Source organism: Amblyomma mixtum, chromosome 4 (assembly GCF_055824585.1).
Source record: "Amblyomma mixtum isolate Tamu chromosome 4, ASM5582458v1, whole genome shotgun sequence".
Classification (NCBI taxonomy): domain Eukaryota; kingdom Metazoa; phylum Arthropoda; class Arachnida; order Ixodida; family Ixodidae; genus Amblyomma; species Amblyomma mixtum.
In genome coordinates this window covers 111,356,045-111,373,011 of record NC_143015.1, presented here as the reverse complement: position 1 = coordinate 111,373,011, position 16,967 = coordinate 111,356,045, and the positions used below count along the sequence as shown (strand labels likewise).

Here is a 16,967-nt window from a genome sequence, read left to right as displayed (position 1 = left end):
ACAGGGCACAGCCAAGAGAGTCGTGAGGCAATGCAATAGCAAGGAGGACACACGAACCCACTGTCTCCTGTATGCGCAATCTTTTTTTTTTTCATCAGGTACATCAAGAAAACTTGTGTACTCGTCACCGTGGCTTCCTTCAACGTCATCCACAGCTGCGCACTCGGCTATGTAGCCGCGCCAGAGGAAGCTGCCCTGTGAACGTCACTCAGTAGCCGGTGTTCCACCGGTGTTTCTGCCATTTTGTTCAAAGCGGGCTCTACAACAAATACGGCATCGAAGCATACAGGTGCGGACAAAAGTAAACGGAACATGATATTGGTTCCTTATATTTTTCACGTGTTACCTAATCGGAATTGCCAACTATGGTATGTGCATGCTGGTAGTGGATGCCACCGCGCTTTCTCTAGGACAAACAATGTTTTACACGGAAGGCGTGAAGAACGGAGTACCGGCCTCCGTTTAGTCATTTCCGCACATATAAATGCCAGTAACGTGCTCCTCCACCTCACCTGTCCCCGTTGTCAGGAGCATCGGAGAGTGGTGTCACAGCAACACCCACGTGACGAAAGACCTGCCGACGTTCACGGCGGTCCCGAGGCCCAGACCCGCCCAGCCGTTGTCTTCTGCGGCGAGGAATGCATAAGCCTGACGGGAGACAGGAGCGGGCGTCCTGCGCAGTTTGACACGATGTAACGACAAATCACGAGAAAGGCAAGTAACTGCGCCGCTCCGCATTGTTAATTTGGAGCAAAAATAACGCGTTTGTGCTGTTTGCTCGTTTACAGCACAGAGCGCGTATGCACCCGATCTTCGTTCCTGCATGAAAATTCGGGAATTTTTCGCTACTTCATTTTACTGTGGAGCATCAGATTTCAACCCAATGGGCCCAATGGGCCTGTAAGGTATTTCAAACAAACAAACAAACAAACAAACAAACGCAACTCCCCTCCCCCTTACCTCGAGACCTTGTAGTAGTCGTTCGTGTGAAAACAGATCTCTGCGGCGACCCGCATCGGAAGAATGCGAAAGTATTGACACCTCCTCCACACTCTTTGTCCCTGCTCCTTGTCCGTTTTCTGTCTGCGGCTGTTTTGACGTCTTCTCACTATTTCGACGTCCAAGTGGGTTTTTTATTTCGGCTTGAATTAACTATTAAGCTCACATCTACCAAATTGGCCCCATAGCAAGACTTTTTTTATCCTCCATATCTGATACAAACTTTATTTCCATATCTCTTTATAGCACGATGGAACGCGTGGACAAAATTGTGGACACGTTTCACGAACACTTTTTGGTGACGCGTACACAGCTATACAACACTTTCGCATTAATAATGAAGTCACCCCATTGCGATGGAGAGGTATGGAAGAAGCCTTTGTCCTGAAGAGGCCTCTGTCCGTCGATGTCATCGACAGTTGCTCACCCAGCCAATAGTACCCTTATCTCTCATATCTCTCCACGGCAGGGTTAACTGGAGAGATTGGAAGAAGCCTTTGTCCTGAAGAGGCCTTTGTCCGTTAATGTCACCGACAGTTGCTCACCCAGCCATGTAGTAAGTACCCTTATCTCTCATATCTCTCCACGGCAGGGTTAACTGGAGAGATTGGAAGAAGCCTTTGTCCTGAAGAGGCCTTTGTCCGTTAATGTCACCGACAGTTGCTCACCTAGCCATGTAGTACCCTTATCTCCCACGTCTCTCCGGGATAGGGTTAACTGGAGAGATATGGCAGAGGCCTTTCTCCTGAAGATGCCTTTATCCGTTAATGTCACCGACAGTTGCTCATCCAGCCATGTAGTACCCTTATCTCCCACGTCTCTCCGGGACAGGGTTAACTGGAGAGATCCGACAGTTGCTCACCCAGCCATGTAGTACCCTTATCTCCTACGTCTCTCCGGGACAGGGTTAACTGGAGAGATACGGCAGAAGGCCTTTATCCGTTAATGTCACCAACAGTTGCTCACCCAGCCACGTAGTACCCTTATCTCCCATATCTCTCCAGGACAGGGTTAACTGGAGTGATATGGCAGAGGCCTTTATCCTGAAGAGGCCTTTGTCCGTTAATGTCATCGACAGTTGCTCACCCAGTCATGTAGCCACTTCAGATTCGCCATCGCTGGCTGTCGGCTGGCGCTAACGAAGGCATTCTTGCAACGCGGCTATCGCCGGAACTACACGTAGGGAAAAGTGATCCCACATGCCCTTGAGCTAGAAAAAGGTCATAGGGGGTCACAAAAATCGAGATTTCGTTGCAGATTACATAAATTTTATGCGAGAGAAAATAATTCACCAGCGCTTTGCTAAGGCGTGCTTCAAAGCCGCTCTTTTGCTCTGGCATGCACGAAAACCTTAACCTGTGACTCCTCCTCACGCCGAAATTCGAACACCCAGACAGCCCAGCGGAGTACAGCGGCTGCAAAACGCAACAGCAGTGAGGCACCCGCGACGCCTACACCCCACACGACCACTTCTACGCCGGCTGATCTGCAAAGAAGAATCTTGATGGCGTGCAAAAGCAACGCTCTAAGTAGACGCATGACCCTACAGTCAGCGACAGAGAAAGGATCGCCACAATCATGAAACGATGCTTCGCTATACAGTGGGACAGAACTCGACAACGAATGGGAGAATGCACCTCAGATGCATTCACCCTCCATGGTCAATGGCGTCTTTCGGTTGTCCTGACGTCGTGCTTAATCCCCTTCCACCTGCTAGCTCGACAACGCAGGGGCTTTCAGGTGCAAGAGAATCAAGATCACGTGATAAAGAGAGCATCACGATGTTACGACAACCGGTCGACGCCATTGGCTGGAGGGGCTCCTTTGAGGAGCATTCGCCGCTTCATTCTTGAGTTGTGTACGACTATAGAACTGTACATGGAATCCCGTGTGAAATTACCATACAGATTGTGAATTGGCGAGAAATCCCCTCGAAGCGTGGACGATATGAGCCCCATAAAAACATCCGTGGCGAATAAGGTTCATGCCTGACGGGCTAGTCGTTTCAAAATCGTTCCTTTGTTCGGCGTTGTAGTGACAACGAAGCGGGATTAGCCAGGGTGCCTTGCACAATCGAGCAATCTTTAGTTGCAGCGCTGGCTTATTCTTTTACTCAGACTTTCAATTTCTTTTCGAGCTCAAAGAATGTAATGAAACCAGAACTAAGTCGTATGGTCCCCAGATTCCTTTGCCTCATGACGGCGTCGGAACTCTACTGGTTCTTGTCCTGCCATGCTCCCCCCATCTTTTTTTTCCTGTCGGTATAAACTAGACCAATTTAAACTGGAATCGAGGGTGGTAATGGTATTTGATGGGGTATTTGACGTAAAAAGCTGCACAAAGAAGGTGCGATCATAAGGTTATTGGTCTACACAGGACTCTCACGGTATGCGATTCTAGTACATTTGCGTCAACGTAAACGAAAAAGCAGGCAGTGTATGAGACATAACGAAAGTCAAGCACGATTAGTAGAATGTCTCACAAGGGATCGTGCTCACGGGATCTGGCTTCGTCAAGATAGCGGTAACACTGCTCTGGCGGGGAAACTTCGCGTGCGAAAGGCGCGGGTTACGCAACGCAACACGAAGTGCACGCGTGGCCGTGAATTATGTGAACTGGTTGCGTGAAAAGTGCTGGTAACAACGTAGGAACGAACCAGCACCTGAACGATAAGTTTCCGATGGTAAAAAAAATGTTAAGCAGCGCTTCAACACTGCCGAACCGAATTTCACGTAACGAAATCTAGAAATGGCCGGCCGCAGTGTTCGGTAGTTGACTACATGTGGGCTCCTCAGCGCGCTCTCCTACCTCCATGGCGTCTAAGCGCACAGCTCTGGTTATATATGCCCCATACCTGACGTCATAATTTTGAACTCGACCACGTGACTTTCTTACTGCCTCTGCCGACACCTTGCAAGGTCCAAGTTCAATGTTCAAGGTGAACTGGCAAGATAAAAGTTGAAGGTGAAATGACAAGGTCGAAGTTGAAGGTCACAGTTCAAAGTCAGAGGTACATGGTTAGATATATATGTGCATAGCAACACTAGCCGTGACTTCTCAAGGTCGCCCCGCCACGGTGGCTCAGTGGTTACGGCGCTCGGCTGTTGGCCCGAAAGACGCGGGTTCGATCACGGCCGCGGCGGCTGAATTTCTATGGAGGAGAAATTCTTGAGGCCCGTGTACTGTGCGATGTCAGCGCACGTAAAAGAACCCCAGGTGGTCGAAATTTCCGGAGCCCTTCACTACGGCGTCCCTCATAGCCTGAGTCGCTTTGGGACGTTAAACCCCAATACACCAACAAACCACTTATCTCAAGGTCGTTTTAAGGTCATTCGGGTGATCATGGCCAAATGCGTCCAAGCTACAGTAGTGTAGCTTCCGCCGCAAAAAAAAGGGGGGGGGGGGGGACTTGACTCCTCAAGTGCAAGAAAAGTGCGGAAAAAAAAGTCAGCCGTCTGCATTTGTTTCCACTAAGGCCCGTAGACCGCTTTAGAAGCAGGAGTGAATGCTAGCTGGAAGTGGTTTTATTCCTGAAGAAGTGTATTTCGGGAGCTCGCACATGGGATCTTTCAAGAGGGAAAAGGCAAGATGATGGATGTTAACGGTCTCATAAGGAAGCTCCCCTGTGAACAAGAGCAGAGGATGTGCGTCACTACGCGTCGCCAAGCACTTGAACCCAGCGTTCCACCGGTCATTCTGCGGCTTTGTTTAACGCGCGTTCTACAACAAAAGACTGCATCGAAGAGGACGTGCCAGCAATGTGCTCCACTCCAGCAGCGGTCCTCCTCCCTGCTTACCTGCGAGAGCTTCCCGGCCAAAGGACGAGGAGAGGCAGGTGAGACGTGCTTCGGCGTCTCAGCAAACACCCACGTGGCGGAAGCATGGAAGGCGCTGACAGGGGTCCCGAGGCCTAGACCTGCCCAACTGTCGCCTTCTGCGACGAGGAGGGTCCACGACCCTGACGGAAGACCGGAGCAGGCGCCCTGCAGTTTGACACGAAATAAACGATAACTAGGAGAAACAATGTTTCTTCCCTCTTGTAAACGGAATGCGTGAACAACGGAGTATCGGGTTTCATTTACTTATGTCCGCGACTGTAAAACGTGCTCCTGCGCCTCACCTGTCCCCGCTGTCAGGAGTGGCTGGCGGGAGTTGCCTCAGCGTCGCAGCAACACCCACGTGACGAAAGCATTGCCGACGTTCACGGCGGTCCCGCGGCCTAGACCTGCCCAACCGTCGCCTTCTTCGGCGAGGGGGATGCATGAGCCTGACGGGAGACCGGGGCAGGAGCCCTGCAGTTTGACACGAAATAAACGATCAGCGATGATCACGACAAATGCAGTTAAGTGCGCACTGCCACATATTATTAAGGGGGAGATAAAATAGCGCTGCTTCTACGCTGTTTATAAGTTTGCAGAAATTAAAAATAAACAGAGCGCGTATGCATCACAGCTTGTCTTGTGTGCAGAAATTTGGGAACATTTCTGCTACTTTATTTTACCCTACAGCGTCAACTTTGAACCTCCCCACGTGCCCAGAGATTTCGTGGCAGTCGTTCGCGTGAAATAACGATGATACCACAAAGCGAAGTCTCATGAGTTATTGTTTGCGTAATAGTTTTCGGATATTGTCATGTGGCGCATCCCCCGCCAATCGGAAGTCCGACTCACATCAGTTTGTTACGTTATTCTGGTGATAACACCCTCTGTCGCGCGGAACGTATAGCTCATTTCCTGCTCATCTCGACGCGTATGAAAAACGCTGATACCGCGGGCTATATAAGCGCCACGGCAGTGCGCAGCCCGCCTCTTGCCTGCCCGGCTGCCGAGATGGAATAAAGGCATTCCTGACAACCTTCGGTGTCGCCGCTTGCTCGTCGTTCGTCGGATCGCCCAGAAACGTAAGAACCTCCTATCACCCAACACGATGTCTGGTCGCATCCTTGATTCAACGGTCCTTTACACTTAACCCTGACAGCGCTGGAAAGCAAGTACGGCTGTTTCAGCGTCAAATGTGCAACTACAGCTCTTAGAGTGAAGTACGGGCGTTTCAGCTTAACAAGTGCGGGACTCAAACTCACTAGCTGTACTTACATCCCCAAGTGAAATGGCTAGTTTGGCGCAGTTGCCCCCCCCCCCCCCCCCTCGTTCTTTGTTTCGGTGTGGTTTTGTTTTCACTCTTGAGCAGCACCAAATCACTCACGCTTACGGGCGTGATAATGAAAACACCATTATACTGGTACTGTACTGACCGCTAGGCTTCAAGCAACACGAGTAGAAAACTGGTTCTTGAAACCTACTTGGGTGCGTGGAGCCCCCTCAAGACCACTTCAGCCACCATGGGCGCTATGAGCCATAGAGTTTCTTACTATTACCTAGAGGGAAAGCTGGCAGCCCGTCTATGGGAGTTTGCATGGAGATCCCTCGGGACCACTTCAGCCACCATGGGCGCTCAAAGCATCATGGGGCGGTGAGCTACCGACTGCAGAACTACAACTTTTGCCCAAAAGATAAGGCAAAAATAAACGCTATTCGATAATCAAGAATGTCCTAACGTTTAATAACGTTCGAACACTCTTGATCTAATTCTAGCAACTAATCCAGAGTTAGCTACTGATATAACATACCTTCCAGGCATCAGTGATCACGTTCTGCTCAATTTTTGCATTAATATACCACGTCCAAAACCGAGCAAAATAAAAAAAATCATTCTAGATTACAAACGCGCCAACTTTGCCGCTATTAACAATGAACTGGGCATAATTGTTGATTACTTTATTGCTAACTCTGACTACTACTCTGTCGAAGAAAACTGGATATCATTCAAAACGAAGGTTCACGAACTAACTGAAAAGTATATCCCTAAGCGCATCGTAACCTCTAATCCACAAGCACCTTGGCACAACTCTCACATCAAACGATTATCTAACAAAAAGAAACGTTTATACCGCCGCGCGAAGCTTTCACCATCTAACGCGCGATGGGCGAAATACAAGTCTGCTTCCGACGCTTACGTCAACGCGATTAAACGAACAAAGAATACCTTTTTGTCTGCCACATTACCAGCTATTTTGAAAACGAGTGTTAAGAAATTCTGGCGCGTTATACACCCTGAGAACGACCCACTAATTAGACTACAAGATGCCTCCGGTAAACTTATCCCCAGTGATCTTAGTGCTTCCGTGCTGAATAACACATTCGTTGAAAGCTTTTCCTCCATTTCAAGCGTTAATCTGCCTCACATAGAGCACCACAGGTTCCCGACAATGTCACCTATAACTATCGATCCACCTGGCATAGCCAAATTAATTTAATCTTTGAAAAATGATTCTTCACCTGGTTCTGATGCGATTAGCGCTAAATTTCTAAAAATACTTGTGCTTATAGTTCAGTTATACTAACCAAACTTTTTCAACAATCACTCGACACAGCAAGCCTTCCTAACGACTGGAAAATTGGGAAGGTGGTTCCACTTCACAAGTCCAGTGGTAAGCACTCCCCTCAAAACTTTCGTCCCATTTCGCTCACTAGCACATGCTGCAAATTACTAGAACACATCATTTTCAAGCATGTCGTTACCTTTCTCGATGAGAATTCATTTTTCACACCTGCGCAACATGGTTTTCGTCAAACATACTCGTGTGAAACTCAATTACTTGCCTTTACTGATAAGCTATACCGCATACTTGACAACTCATCTTGTGCTGACTGCATTTTCTTGGATTTTTCCAAAGCCTTTGATAAAGTATGTCATAAATTACTGCTACATAAATTGAGCCATCTTAATCTCAATCCTAACGTCTTCGACTGGATTCAATCTTTCCTTCTTAACCGTTGGCAATTTGTGCATGCTAATAACACTAATTCACCGATTGCTAACGTGCTATCTGGTGTTCCACAGGGATTGGTCCTGGGACCACTCCTATTCTTAATCTATATTAATGACCTTCCTTCTGCCATATCTTCCAACATTCACCTTTTTGCTGACGATTGTGTGATATTTCGGGAAATAAATAACGTTAACGATACTGACACTCTCCAGTCAGACCTCAATTTGGTGTCAGACTGGTGCACTACATGGAATATGGAATTAAACATTAATAAATGTAAAGCTTTGCGTGTTTCCCGTGCACCAACGCTCTTCCTTCATATTATCTTAACGGCACTCCTCTTGATTGGGTAAAAACATACAAGTACCTAGGTATTCATATCACTCAAAATTTAACATGGTCTATTCATATTGACTACGTTATTAATAACGCTAACCGCATGTTAGGGTACTTACGTCGCAATTTCTCAGCCGCTCCCTCATCTCTTAAGCTTATACTCTATAAAACACTTATACGTTCTAAACTAGAATACGCAGCATCAATATGGGACCCTACACATGATAACCTTGCATATTCCTTGGAACTAGTCCAAAATAATTCCGTTCGCTTCATTCTTTCAAATTACAACCGTACGGCAAGCATCACAGCCATGAAATCTAACGTGTCACTCCCACCGTTACAATCTCGCCGTAAAATTGGTCGCCTAACACTATTTCACAAGCTATATCATCGCGTTACGCTTCACGATTATTTCATATCACCCCCAGAATACATTTCACGTCGCATCGATCACCGCCACAAGGTTGGCATCCCAACATGCCACACCAAATCATCTTTTCAGTCATATCTTCCTCGCACATCTGTGGAATGGAACCGCCTTCCCTCCGATATTGCAGCCATTGCAGATAACAAAACCTTTCACGACGCATTAACTAACATTGTTTATTCTGAAAGAAGTTGATCATGTGTTATATCTGTTTCCACTGTGTTATGTACATTGATTTTATGTTATTTACGCTTTTTGAATGTTGTTTGTTTTAATCTGGAGAAAATTTATTTTGTACTACCTGTTTTCACTGTATTATATTCATTGTTCTTTATCCTCAGTAACCCACTCCCCTCTGTAATGCCTTTGGCCCTGAGGGTACAATAAATAAATTGTAAGCACAACATGCGACCTTCGTCTTCATCTGTACATATCCATCATCATCGCTCAAAGCACAACATGCGACCTTCGTCTTCATCTGTACATATCCATCATCATCGATCATCTTCTTCTTCGAAGGGTTGGTCGCCATACTTGCGGGTGCCATTAAAGCTCGCTCCATCCTGGGCTCTGTCTCCTGTCTCACAAAATAAATAAATATCCTGTCTGTAAATTGCAACAAACAAGCAGAAAAGCATTTAAGTGCAAAGTTCGCCCAAAAAAAGGGATGGCTAGCTCTCCTATTGGCCAAGTAATGAACGCTACAAAAACTAATATTTCGTAATTAACAGGCACATTTTTAAAAGTGAATATGTTTTCAAAAAAAATGTTGCTTAAACACTATAAGAGGTTTTTAATGGCATTTCAGAAAAGTGAAACCTTTTATTGGCGTCGTGTGTCGTCGCGTTTTTACTACTATGGGTTTTGCACACTGCGTTCGCGCGAAAGTCGTCTGCGCACACACGAACAGCGTTTTTGGAATGAAACGTCTTAGTAGTGCCCCTCCGTGTTCCCGAAAAATTACGACTGTTCCGCAACAAGTAGCTCACCGCCCCATGACGCTTTGAGCGTCCATGGTGGCTGAAGTGCAGCGCCGCCAGCTTTCCCTCTAGGTAATAGTAAGAAACTCTATGCTATAAGCATCATGGGCCGGTGGCGTGTTCGCCAAATGCAGCCGGTACAGCCAGCGATGACAGCGCCGCCCACCGGCAGGTAGCAGCCACATTAAGGCTGGTTATAAATATTTATTCAGATCGTCGGCTTGACATCGCCGCTATGGCGCAGTGGATTAGAGGCGCGTGTTGCGTATGGAAGGTCGGCCGTTCGACTCCGCTCACTGTACTGTAATTTTATTTATTTTTTTAATTTCATTTTTTCCCATTTTTTCCCTTTTAGGTCGCAAATCGTGATGCTTAGTGGCATATAACGCCGTTTAAGAGGATTTATTATCCCTTTTAGGTAAGCCGTTGTGACAATCTTCAGTCACCGTGATCAATTCACCGTGGTTTCAAGCCTTGTGGCTGTACAGGCTGCAGTTGGCGAATACGCGGGCCGGTGACCTACCGTCTGCAGAATCGCGAATTTTACCCCAAAAAATAATGCAAAAATAAACGCTGTTCGGTAATCAAGAATGCCCTACCATTCAATATCCTGTCTAATGATTGCAACAAAATAGCAGAAAAGCATGTAAATGCAACGTTTGCCCAAAATTAGAGATGGCTAGTTCTCCTATTGGCCAAGTAATGAACACTACAGAAACTAATATTTCGTGCTTAATTAACAGGCGCACTTTTAAAAGGAAATATGTTTAAAAAAATGTTGTTTTAAACACTTTAAAAGGTTTTTTTTAATGGCATTTCGAAAAAGAAGAGCTTTTTATAGGCGTCGTGTGCTGCTGCGGTTTTGCTACTACGGCTTTTGCACACTGCGTTCCCGCCAAAGGTGTCTGCGTACACACGAACAGCGTTTTCGGAATGAAGAACCTTAGTAGTGACACTCCGTGCTCCTGAAAAAGTACGACTGTCCCGCACCAAGTAGCTCACCGGCCCATGATGCTTTGAGCGTAAATGGTGGAAGTGCAGCGCCGCCAGCTTTCCCTCTAGGTAATAGAAACTCTATGGTGCCAGCCTAATTGACAATCTTCATTGGTGTCTGTTCGGGAACTCGGTGTCGCTGTCAAGCTTTCGTTTCTATAGTAGGATACAACTTAAAAAAACAGCAGTTGCTAACACTGGGCCGCGGTCCGCGGCGTCTTGTATTACTCCGCTGGCCAATTGCAACGGCAAACGAAATCAGCTTTCTAATGTTTGACTATATTGTCCTCTGCCTCCCCCTGCCTCTGAATTCGCCAGAGGTCGACGGGCGGCTGGGAGAAGAGAGTCTCCTGGGCGATGGGGATCGAGACTGGCGTCGCGGCACGGTCTGAGCCTGCACGTTGGACGTCAGGTATTGTTCAATCTCCTGGGGTCGCTCGCCGTAGCGTGGTCGAGGAGCGTCTGAAGCGAAACCCCTTAAACCCATCCGACGGTAGGGGCAGTGGCGCAGGATGTGGCCGGGCTCACCGCAGTGGTAGCAGAGTGGCCTGTTCCTCGGCGTTCGCCACATGTCCGCTTTACGCATGGCGGGCCGGAATTCCTGCGGCACGGTGGTGGGCACAGTTGGACGTGGGTACTGCACAGCCGGCACAGGTGAAAAAGCTTGTGCCACCGCAGGCCGTCGAAGTGCCTCGCTGTAGGTCATGATGTAGGGTTGCGGCTCCGGAACAACTGGTGCTGGCTGCACCACTCGACGGATTTCATCCCGTACCACGTCCGACAGGGCGGCGACGCTGGCCTGTGGAGCTTCGAAGCGGAGTTTCGCGAGTTCTTCGCGAACGATGCTCCTTACAAGGTCTCGAAGGTCTTCAGGAGGCAGCGTCGTAGGCGTGCAGGTTTGAGCGGCTGCCATACTAGCCTGCCGGCCGTACTGTGCACCGCGTTCCTGCAAGGAGCGTTCCATGCTCACTGCCTCCTTCGTAAAATCGGCCACTGTCCTTGGAGGGTCGCGGACAAGTCCAGCAAACAGCTGCTCCTTAACGCCCCGCATCAGGTGCCGCACTTTCTTTGCCTCGGCCATAGCAGGGTCGGCTCGACTGAAGAGGCGCATCATGTCCTCAACGAACATGGTGACGCTCTCATTAGGCTGCTGCGATCTCGAGTGCAGAGCGACTTCCGCCTTCTCTTTTCGTTCACTGGTGCCGAATGTCGCCAGCAGCTCGCGACGAAAAACCTCCCAGGTGGCAAAAGAGGACTCGTGGTTCTCGAACCAGATCTTTGCCGAGTCCTCTAGCGCGAAGTAAACGTTCCTCAACTTGCGCTCACCGTCCCACTGGTTGAAAGCTGCCACACGGTCGAAACTGGCCAACCAGTCTTCAACATCCTCGAACCTGTCACCGTGGAACGTCGGCGGTGACCTGGGCGCGTGAAGTACGAAGGGAGTGTCAGCTCCAAAACGTTGAGTGGTCTGGCTAGCTGTGGTTGATGTCATATCTCTTGCCGGTTTTGTCAGGCCGCTGAACTCTGGCTGTAGGCCTCGCAGGCGGCGGCTCGCTTTGTGGACGGGGGTTGTGTCCACGCACTGAGGGCTGGCTTCAAAGGTGTCTTCAGAGTCAGTGTACATGGGACGTTACCCAGCACCTCCACCAAATATGTCACGGCTATACAGTCGGGACAGCCAGGTCACGTTTTACTGAACAGCGCCAGGTAGCAGCGAACTCCCGAGCGGAACCCGAAGAAGAGACGACGAAGAAGCCCCGCCCGCCACCATGGCTAAGGCTAGCCAGGATGGCGGTTAAGACAGTTCGGCCAGGAGACGGCGCCACGAGAATGTCCACGAATGTGGCAATATCAAACAATCCCCGCATCAAAATTCTAGAGCTCGAAATTTTTTGTCTTCTGATAAGCTTCTTGTTTAAGTAACAAGAAACATTGAAGCAGCGGACTACTTTTTTGTCGTGGAGGAATTCTGTGCGCAGAGGCTGAATGTGGGCGGAGCTCCACTGCAGACTTAAGTATTATCCGACTATAGAGCGTTTATTCCGAAACTCGCATTACTCAAGGTCGCGTCAATATGAAACACAGGTTCATTCAAGTGGGACCAATGGGTGGTACCACTGGTACACAGGTTGTGGACCACCTCATTTGCGTAGAATGTTCAGACTGGTATCAAACGAATCAGAGCGCTACGAAGCATAAAATTACGGGTCGAATCGAAGCGAAGCCTTTGATATGGATTCGCATCGGCGACGTTTGGTTCCCCAAACCCTGACTTCTAACTTCAAACGTCAGTTACGGCCGAACTAATAGACGTAGCGCATTCGAAGTGGTGTCCAACGATTTGTCTTCTTGCGCTGTATACGTTGCAATAAAAAAAAAGGTATTCGGATATAACAAAAGCATGACGCAATATTCGTTTGATATTGCTAACGCTCGACACACATACGCTGCTTCAGCATTTTTCTCTTTTTTATACTTTCAGCTAGAAGGCCTCCATCTTCCCTCGATCGCTGGAAGTCCTCTCGCCTTTTCTCCGCCGGGGTAGCTCAGGGGTTATGGTGCTCGGCTGCTGACCCGAAAGACGCGTGTTCGATCCCGGCCGCGGCGGTTGAATTTCTTTGGAGGAGAAATTCTAGAGGCCCGTGTACTGTGCGACGTCTGTGCACGTTAAAGAACCCCAGGTGATCGAAATTTCCGGAGCCCTCCACTACGGCGTCTTTCACAGCCCTAGTCGCTTTGGGACGTTAAACCCCATAAACCAAACCAAACAAAACCTTTCTTCCGTGATCGCTGATGGCTCGGGCCCGTCAGTGACCAAATAAGGCGATGCTCGGAGGCGTTGCCGAATAACTACGTGAACTTGAGCCAGACGATAAGCGAAAGCGGTGTATAGCCGCTGCGTTAGATTGCGACTGCAGTACAAACTGCGAATGCATGGATCCACCGCTGACAGTGTGCGGGGTATGAGAAGTGTAACGCCACGGAGCAGCACGTGGTCTTCAGAGGCGCCGCATAGTGGACGGCTGCGGTTTAAAGGGGAGCTCTAGAACAGTCGGACCCTATCGCTTTGGGAGATACGGGAATAGCGCGACACCAGTGTCCATGCTAAAGACAATAACCCGAGGGAGAGATAGTTATGCGCAGGAGGAAAGGCGCCCCGCAATTTCCCTATGTTTTCCCTATGCCGTCGTGTTCGCTGAGCTGAGCGCTAGTAGCAGCGACAGGAGGCGACAGGCCATCGAGTTGCGTATGTCTTCCGACACTTGTCGCGGCGCTGGGCGCGTAGGCGCTGCGCTCGTGCGCCTTGGATGTGTCCATGGGGATGAGCTTTTAATGCACCTTCGCGTTCCTGAAGGCCAATTTTCAAGTTTTTTCCAAATAGGCCGGAGAGCAAATATATACGTCCCGTTTTGCCTTAGCAATCTTTTCATCGTCCTGAGTGTACGCTAAAGTATTTGTCAGTTTGAAAAGCAAAGTGCTTACGGGATACCCATTACCGGTCAGAGACCATAAAGACAAGTTGGGCTTAACGTCGGCCATATAAAACTAGTATGCTCTGCAGCCCACACAGTAAGTTCGGCAGGTGCCTTCGCGGCGGCTATTTCAATGGAGCTAAATATTTCCGACAATAATTCCGGTGCAGTGCACACCGCTTCTATCTGACCAGTTATTTCAAGAAACGCCATATTATCACAATTCACGCCAGAAACTTGTCACTAGCGTCTTAATCGGCAGTGCCTTTCTCAGCCGGCAGCGTTCTAATCTCAGGTGGCAGCTTTCCGTTCCATGTTGGTAGCGTTTTAATCGCAATCACTGTCGGCGGCACTCAAAACACGAAATAAATAGTGTCAGTTTCAAATGGCAGCGTTCCATTCCCTGTCTGTCGAGTCCCTTTTTCAAGTCGAAAGCCTTTAATGCCTCATCGTCGTCGACAGAAGGCTGTCAGCAGAAGCTTGTCAGCGAGGTGTCACGCTTTTGACGGGTGTCCACCGAGATTACAGTTACTGCGTAATTTCCTTTCCTCAAACACAATTTTCATTTTCTTCATTACGGCCCCCCTTTCTTCTTTCACTCCCACTTCCTCCCTTCCTGTACGGTGCGGTTCGGGTGTCCACCGAGATGACAGAGGAATACTGCGCCATTTCCTTTCCTCAAAAAGCGTCGCGTTCAAAGGGCAATGCATCGCGCCGAACGGGTGGTGGCGTTCCGTGGACTGCCTGGCAGCGCTACAACACGCTGTCGCGTTCCACATCTAAAGGCGAAAGTTAAGCGTCATTAGCAGTTAATTAGTGTTTAGTAATTAATCGGTAATCAGCCATTAATTAGTAATTCGGCATTACTTAGAAATTAGTGATTATGTGTGAGGTCATCCAGTGGTGACGTCACCAGTGCCACAGAGCAAGTCAAAGTGGTGCGGAAACCGCTTCCGCCTCTACGCACTTTAGGCAGTCAAAGTGCCCCCTCAATTTTGAAGTCCCAGTCTCACTCCGGAGTGTTTCAGTCTAATCGGTGTATCGTCCCATCACTTGCGGCGACGGCCGACAACCGTTACAGACAACAGATTTGCACTCGACTGCGAATCGAGACGCCCGCGAACTGCGCCGTCTGCTCGTGTTGCAGTGCAACGCGGAGGATGGTAAGTTGGAGCCGTCCAGCACAGTCGCTCCCGGGCACGCGGGGATGACAAGCCAAAGACAGACATTAGTTTGGGCTTAAAAAAAAAGAAAGAAGAAGGCAGTAATCTCCACGGGCATAGAAGTGCACGTATTGGCAAAGACTCTCAGAGCGGACAAAACGTGCGCTATGGCCTCACCCACTACTCGCCGGCCAGTCGTCAGAACTGCAATGCTGGTAAATATTCATGCAATGGCCGTGAACGTCGTACGCGTTCCATGCGCACACGGCTTCCCGACAGGACGCTATACGGGTGTTTCCGCGGTTATTTCATAGTAGATGCGTTTGCGTTCTTCTCCCTCACAAATAATATAGTGAAGGTCGTCTGCATTTCATGAGTGAACTCGAAGGCGCAGGATGAACTCGTTAAAATTTCTCGAACAGTCACAACCACTACGCCTAGGGTACGGTCATCCGTCCCCGAAAAGGGGCCAGGAAAGCGGACAGATTCCGAAAAACGTATTCGCATACCAATGCTATTTTTAAACATGACATTCTTCTAATCTAAACCTTTTAAGCGATCTGCATCAATGGACAGCGTTCTTGACGACTCAATTGAACGCGGCGCTTTTCGGCGCTAGGCCTAGTCGCAAAGGCTTGTCCATGTGGTCGCCGTAGCATCCCCGACCGACGGGGCGGCGGGGAAGTTAATCGCTGCCATCTTGAGCAACTTTAGGTCATTAGGCTTAGCGAAAGCCTCGACCCCCCCCCCCACTTGAATACCTTGAAGCAGAAGCACGCGGTACTGAATCAGGTCGCACACGATAATGCCGGCTACATCTCGTTAGCGGACATAGATTGAGTCAGACGCAGAGTGTTCATCGGCTAAACTAGAGGAGAAATGCGACCAACTCAGCAACGCAGCTGCGCCCAAACAGAGAACGCTGTGATCGCCGAGCAAATGAAAACGCAGGCTGCTGAATGATGACCAGGTGCTCAAACCATAACGAACTCGAGTAACCTTTTCTCGCTGTACACTCCCCTGCATACCATCGCAGCACTTGTAGATGGTATCATTTCCCCTTACTAATGGTCCCTGCAGTCCTCACCTTATGCGATGACGTGTCGATCCGCCGCAGTGACAGCAGCTAAGGAAAGCTGTTGCTTGTCGCATGCATAACTCCAGGTGCCCGTCAGAGTGCCTCCGTTAGCTTGCAGGAGCTCCTGATACGCCTTCTGATGAAGGCCGTCTCAGGCCCCGGCCAATGCGCACTGCCTCCTCCCGAACTGACGTTGGAGACGCGACTGGTTAGGCCTTGGGTTAGGCGGATGGTTGCTCTGGGGGAAGGCCACGTCAGCGGAGCACCGCGTGATCACGTGCTTTCCTTCTCTCTCTCCTTTCTGTTTCTACAAGCATCGCGCTGCCCTTTGTGTCAGTCTTCTGTGACACCCCCTCAGTTTTACCCCAATCACGGAAATTGGTTTTCAGGAACCAAGCCGGAGTACCCGGGTTCGAACCCGACCGCGGCGGCCGCGTTTCGATGGAGGCGAAACGCAAGAGGCGCACGTGTGCTGTGCGATGTCAGTGCACGTTAATGACCCCCAGGTGGTCGAAATTATTATTCCGGAGACCTCCACTACGGCACCTCTTTATCTCTTCCTTCTTTCACTCCTACTTTCCTCCCCTCCCTTACGGCGCGGATCAGGTGTCCGCCGATATATGTGAGACAGATACTGCGCCATTTCCTTTCCTCAAAAACCAATTAAAAGGAACGGAAAGACGTAG

At 49.2% G+C, this 16,967-nt stretch overlaps 1 protein-coding gene across 13 annotated transcripts in view; it reads right to left on the bottom strand.

Annotated features, from left to right (window-relative positions):
- Positions 1-16,468, bottom strand: part of LOC149347887 (uncharacterized) — a 129,863-nt gene extending 113,395 nt beyond the window's left edge. For 9 of the 13 annotated variants that reach the window (XR_016292693.1, XR_016292694.1, XR_016292695.1 and 6 more), the window contains exons 1-4: positions 16,291-16,468; positions 5,120-5,291; positions 4,797-4,957; positions 513-673 (exon numbers count right to left, since the gene is read on the bottom strand). Coding sequence is in view for 7 of the 13 variants with exons in the window: in XM_089587687.1 (XP_089443813.1) it covers positions 513-534 (22 nt within the window). In the remaining 6 variants the exon portion in view is untranslated. Of the gene's footprint in view, positions 1-512; positions 674-4,796; positions 4,983-5,119; positions 5,292-16,290 lie in introns of all 13 variants that reach the window. The other 4 variants (XM_089587688.1, XM_089587690.1, XM_089587693.1 and 1 more) reach the window with 4 other exon arrangements.
- Between the last annotated feature and the right edge of the window lie 499 nt (positions 16,469-16,967).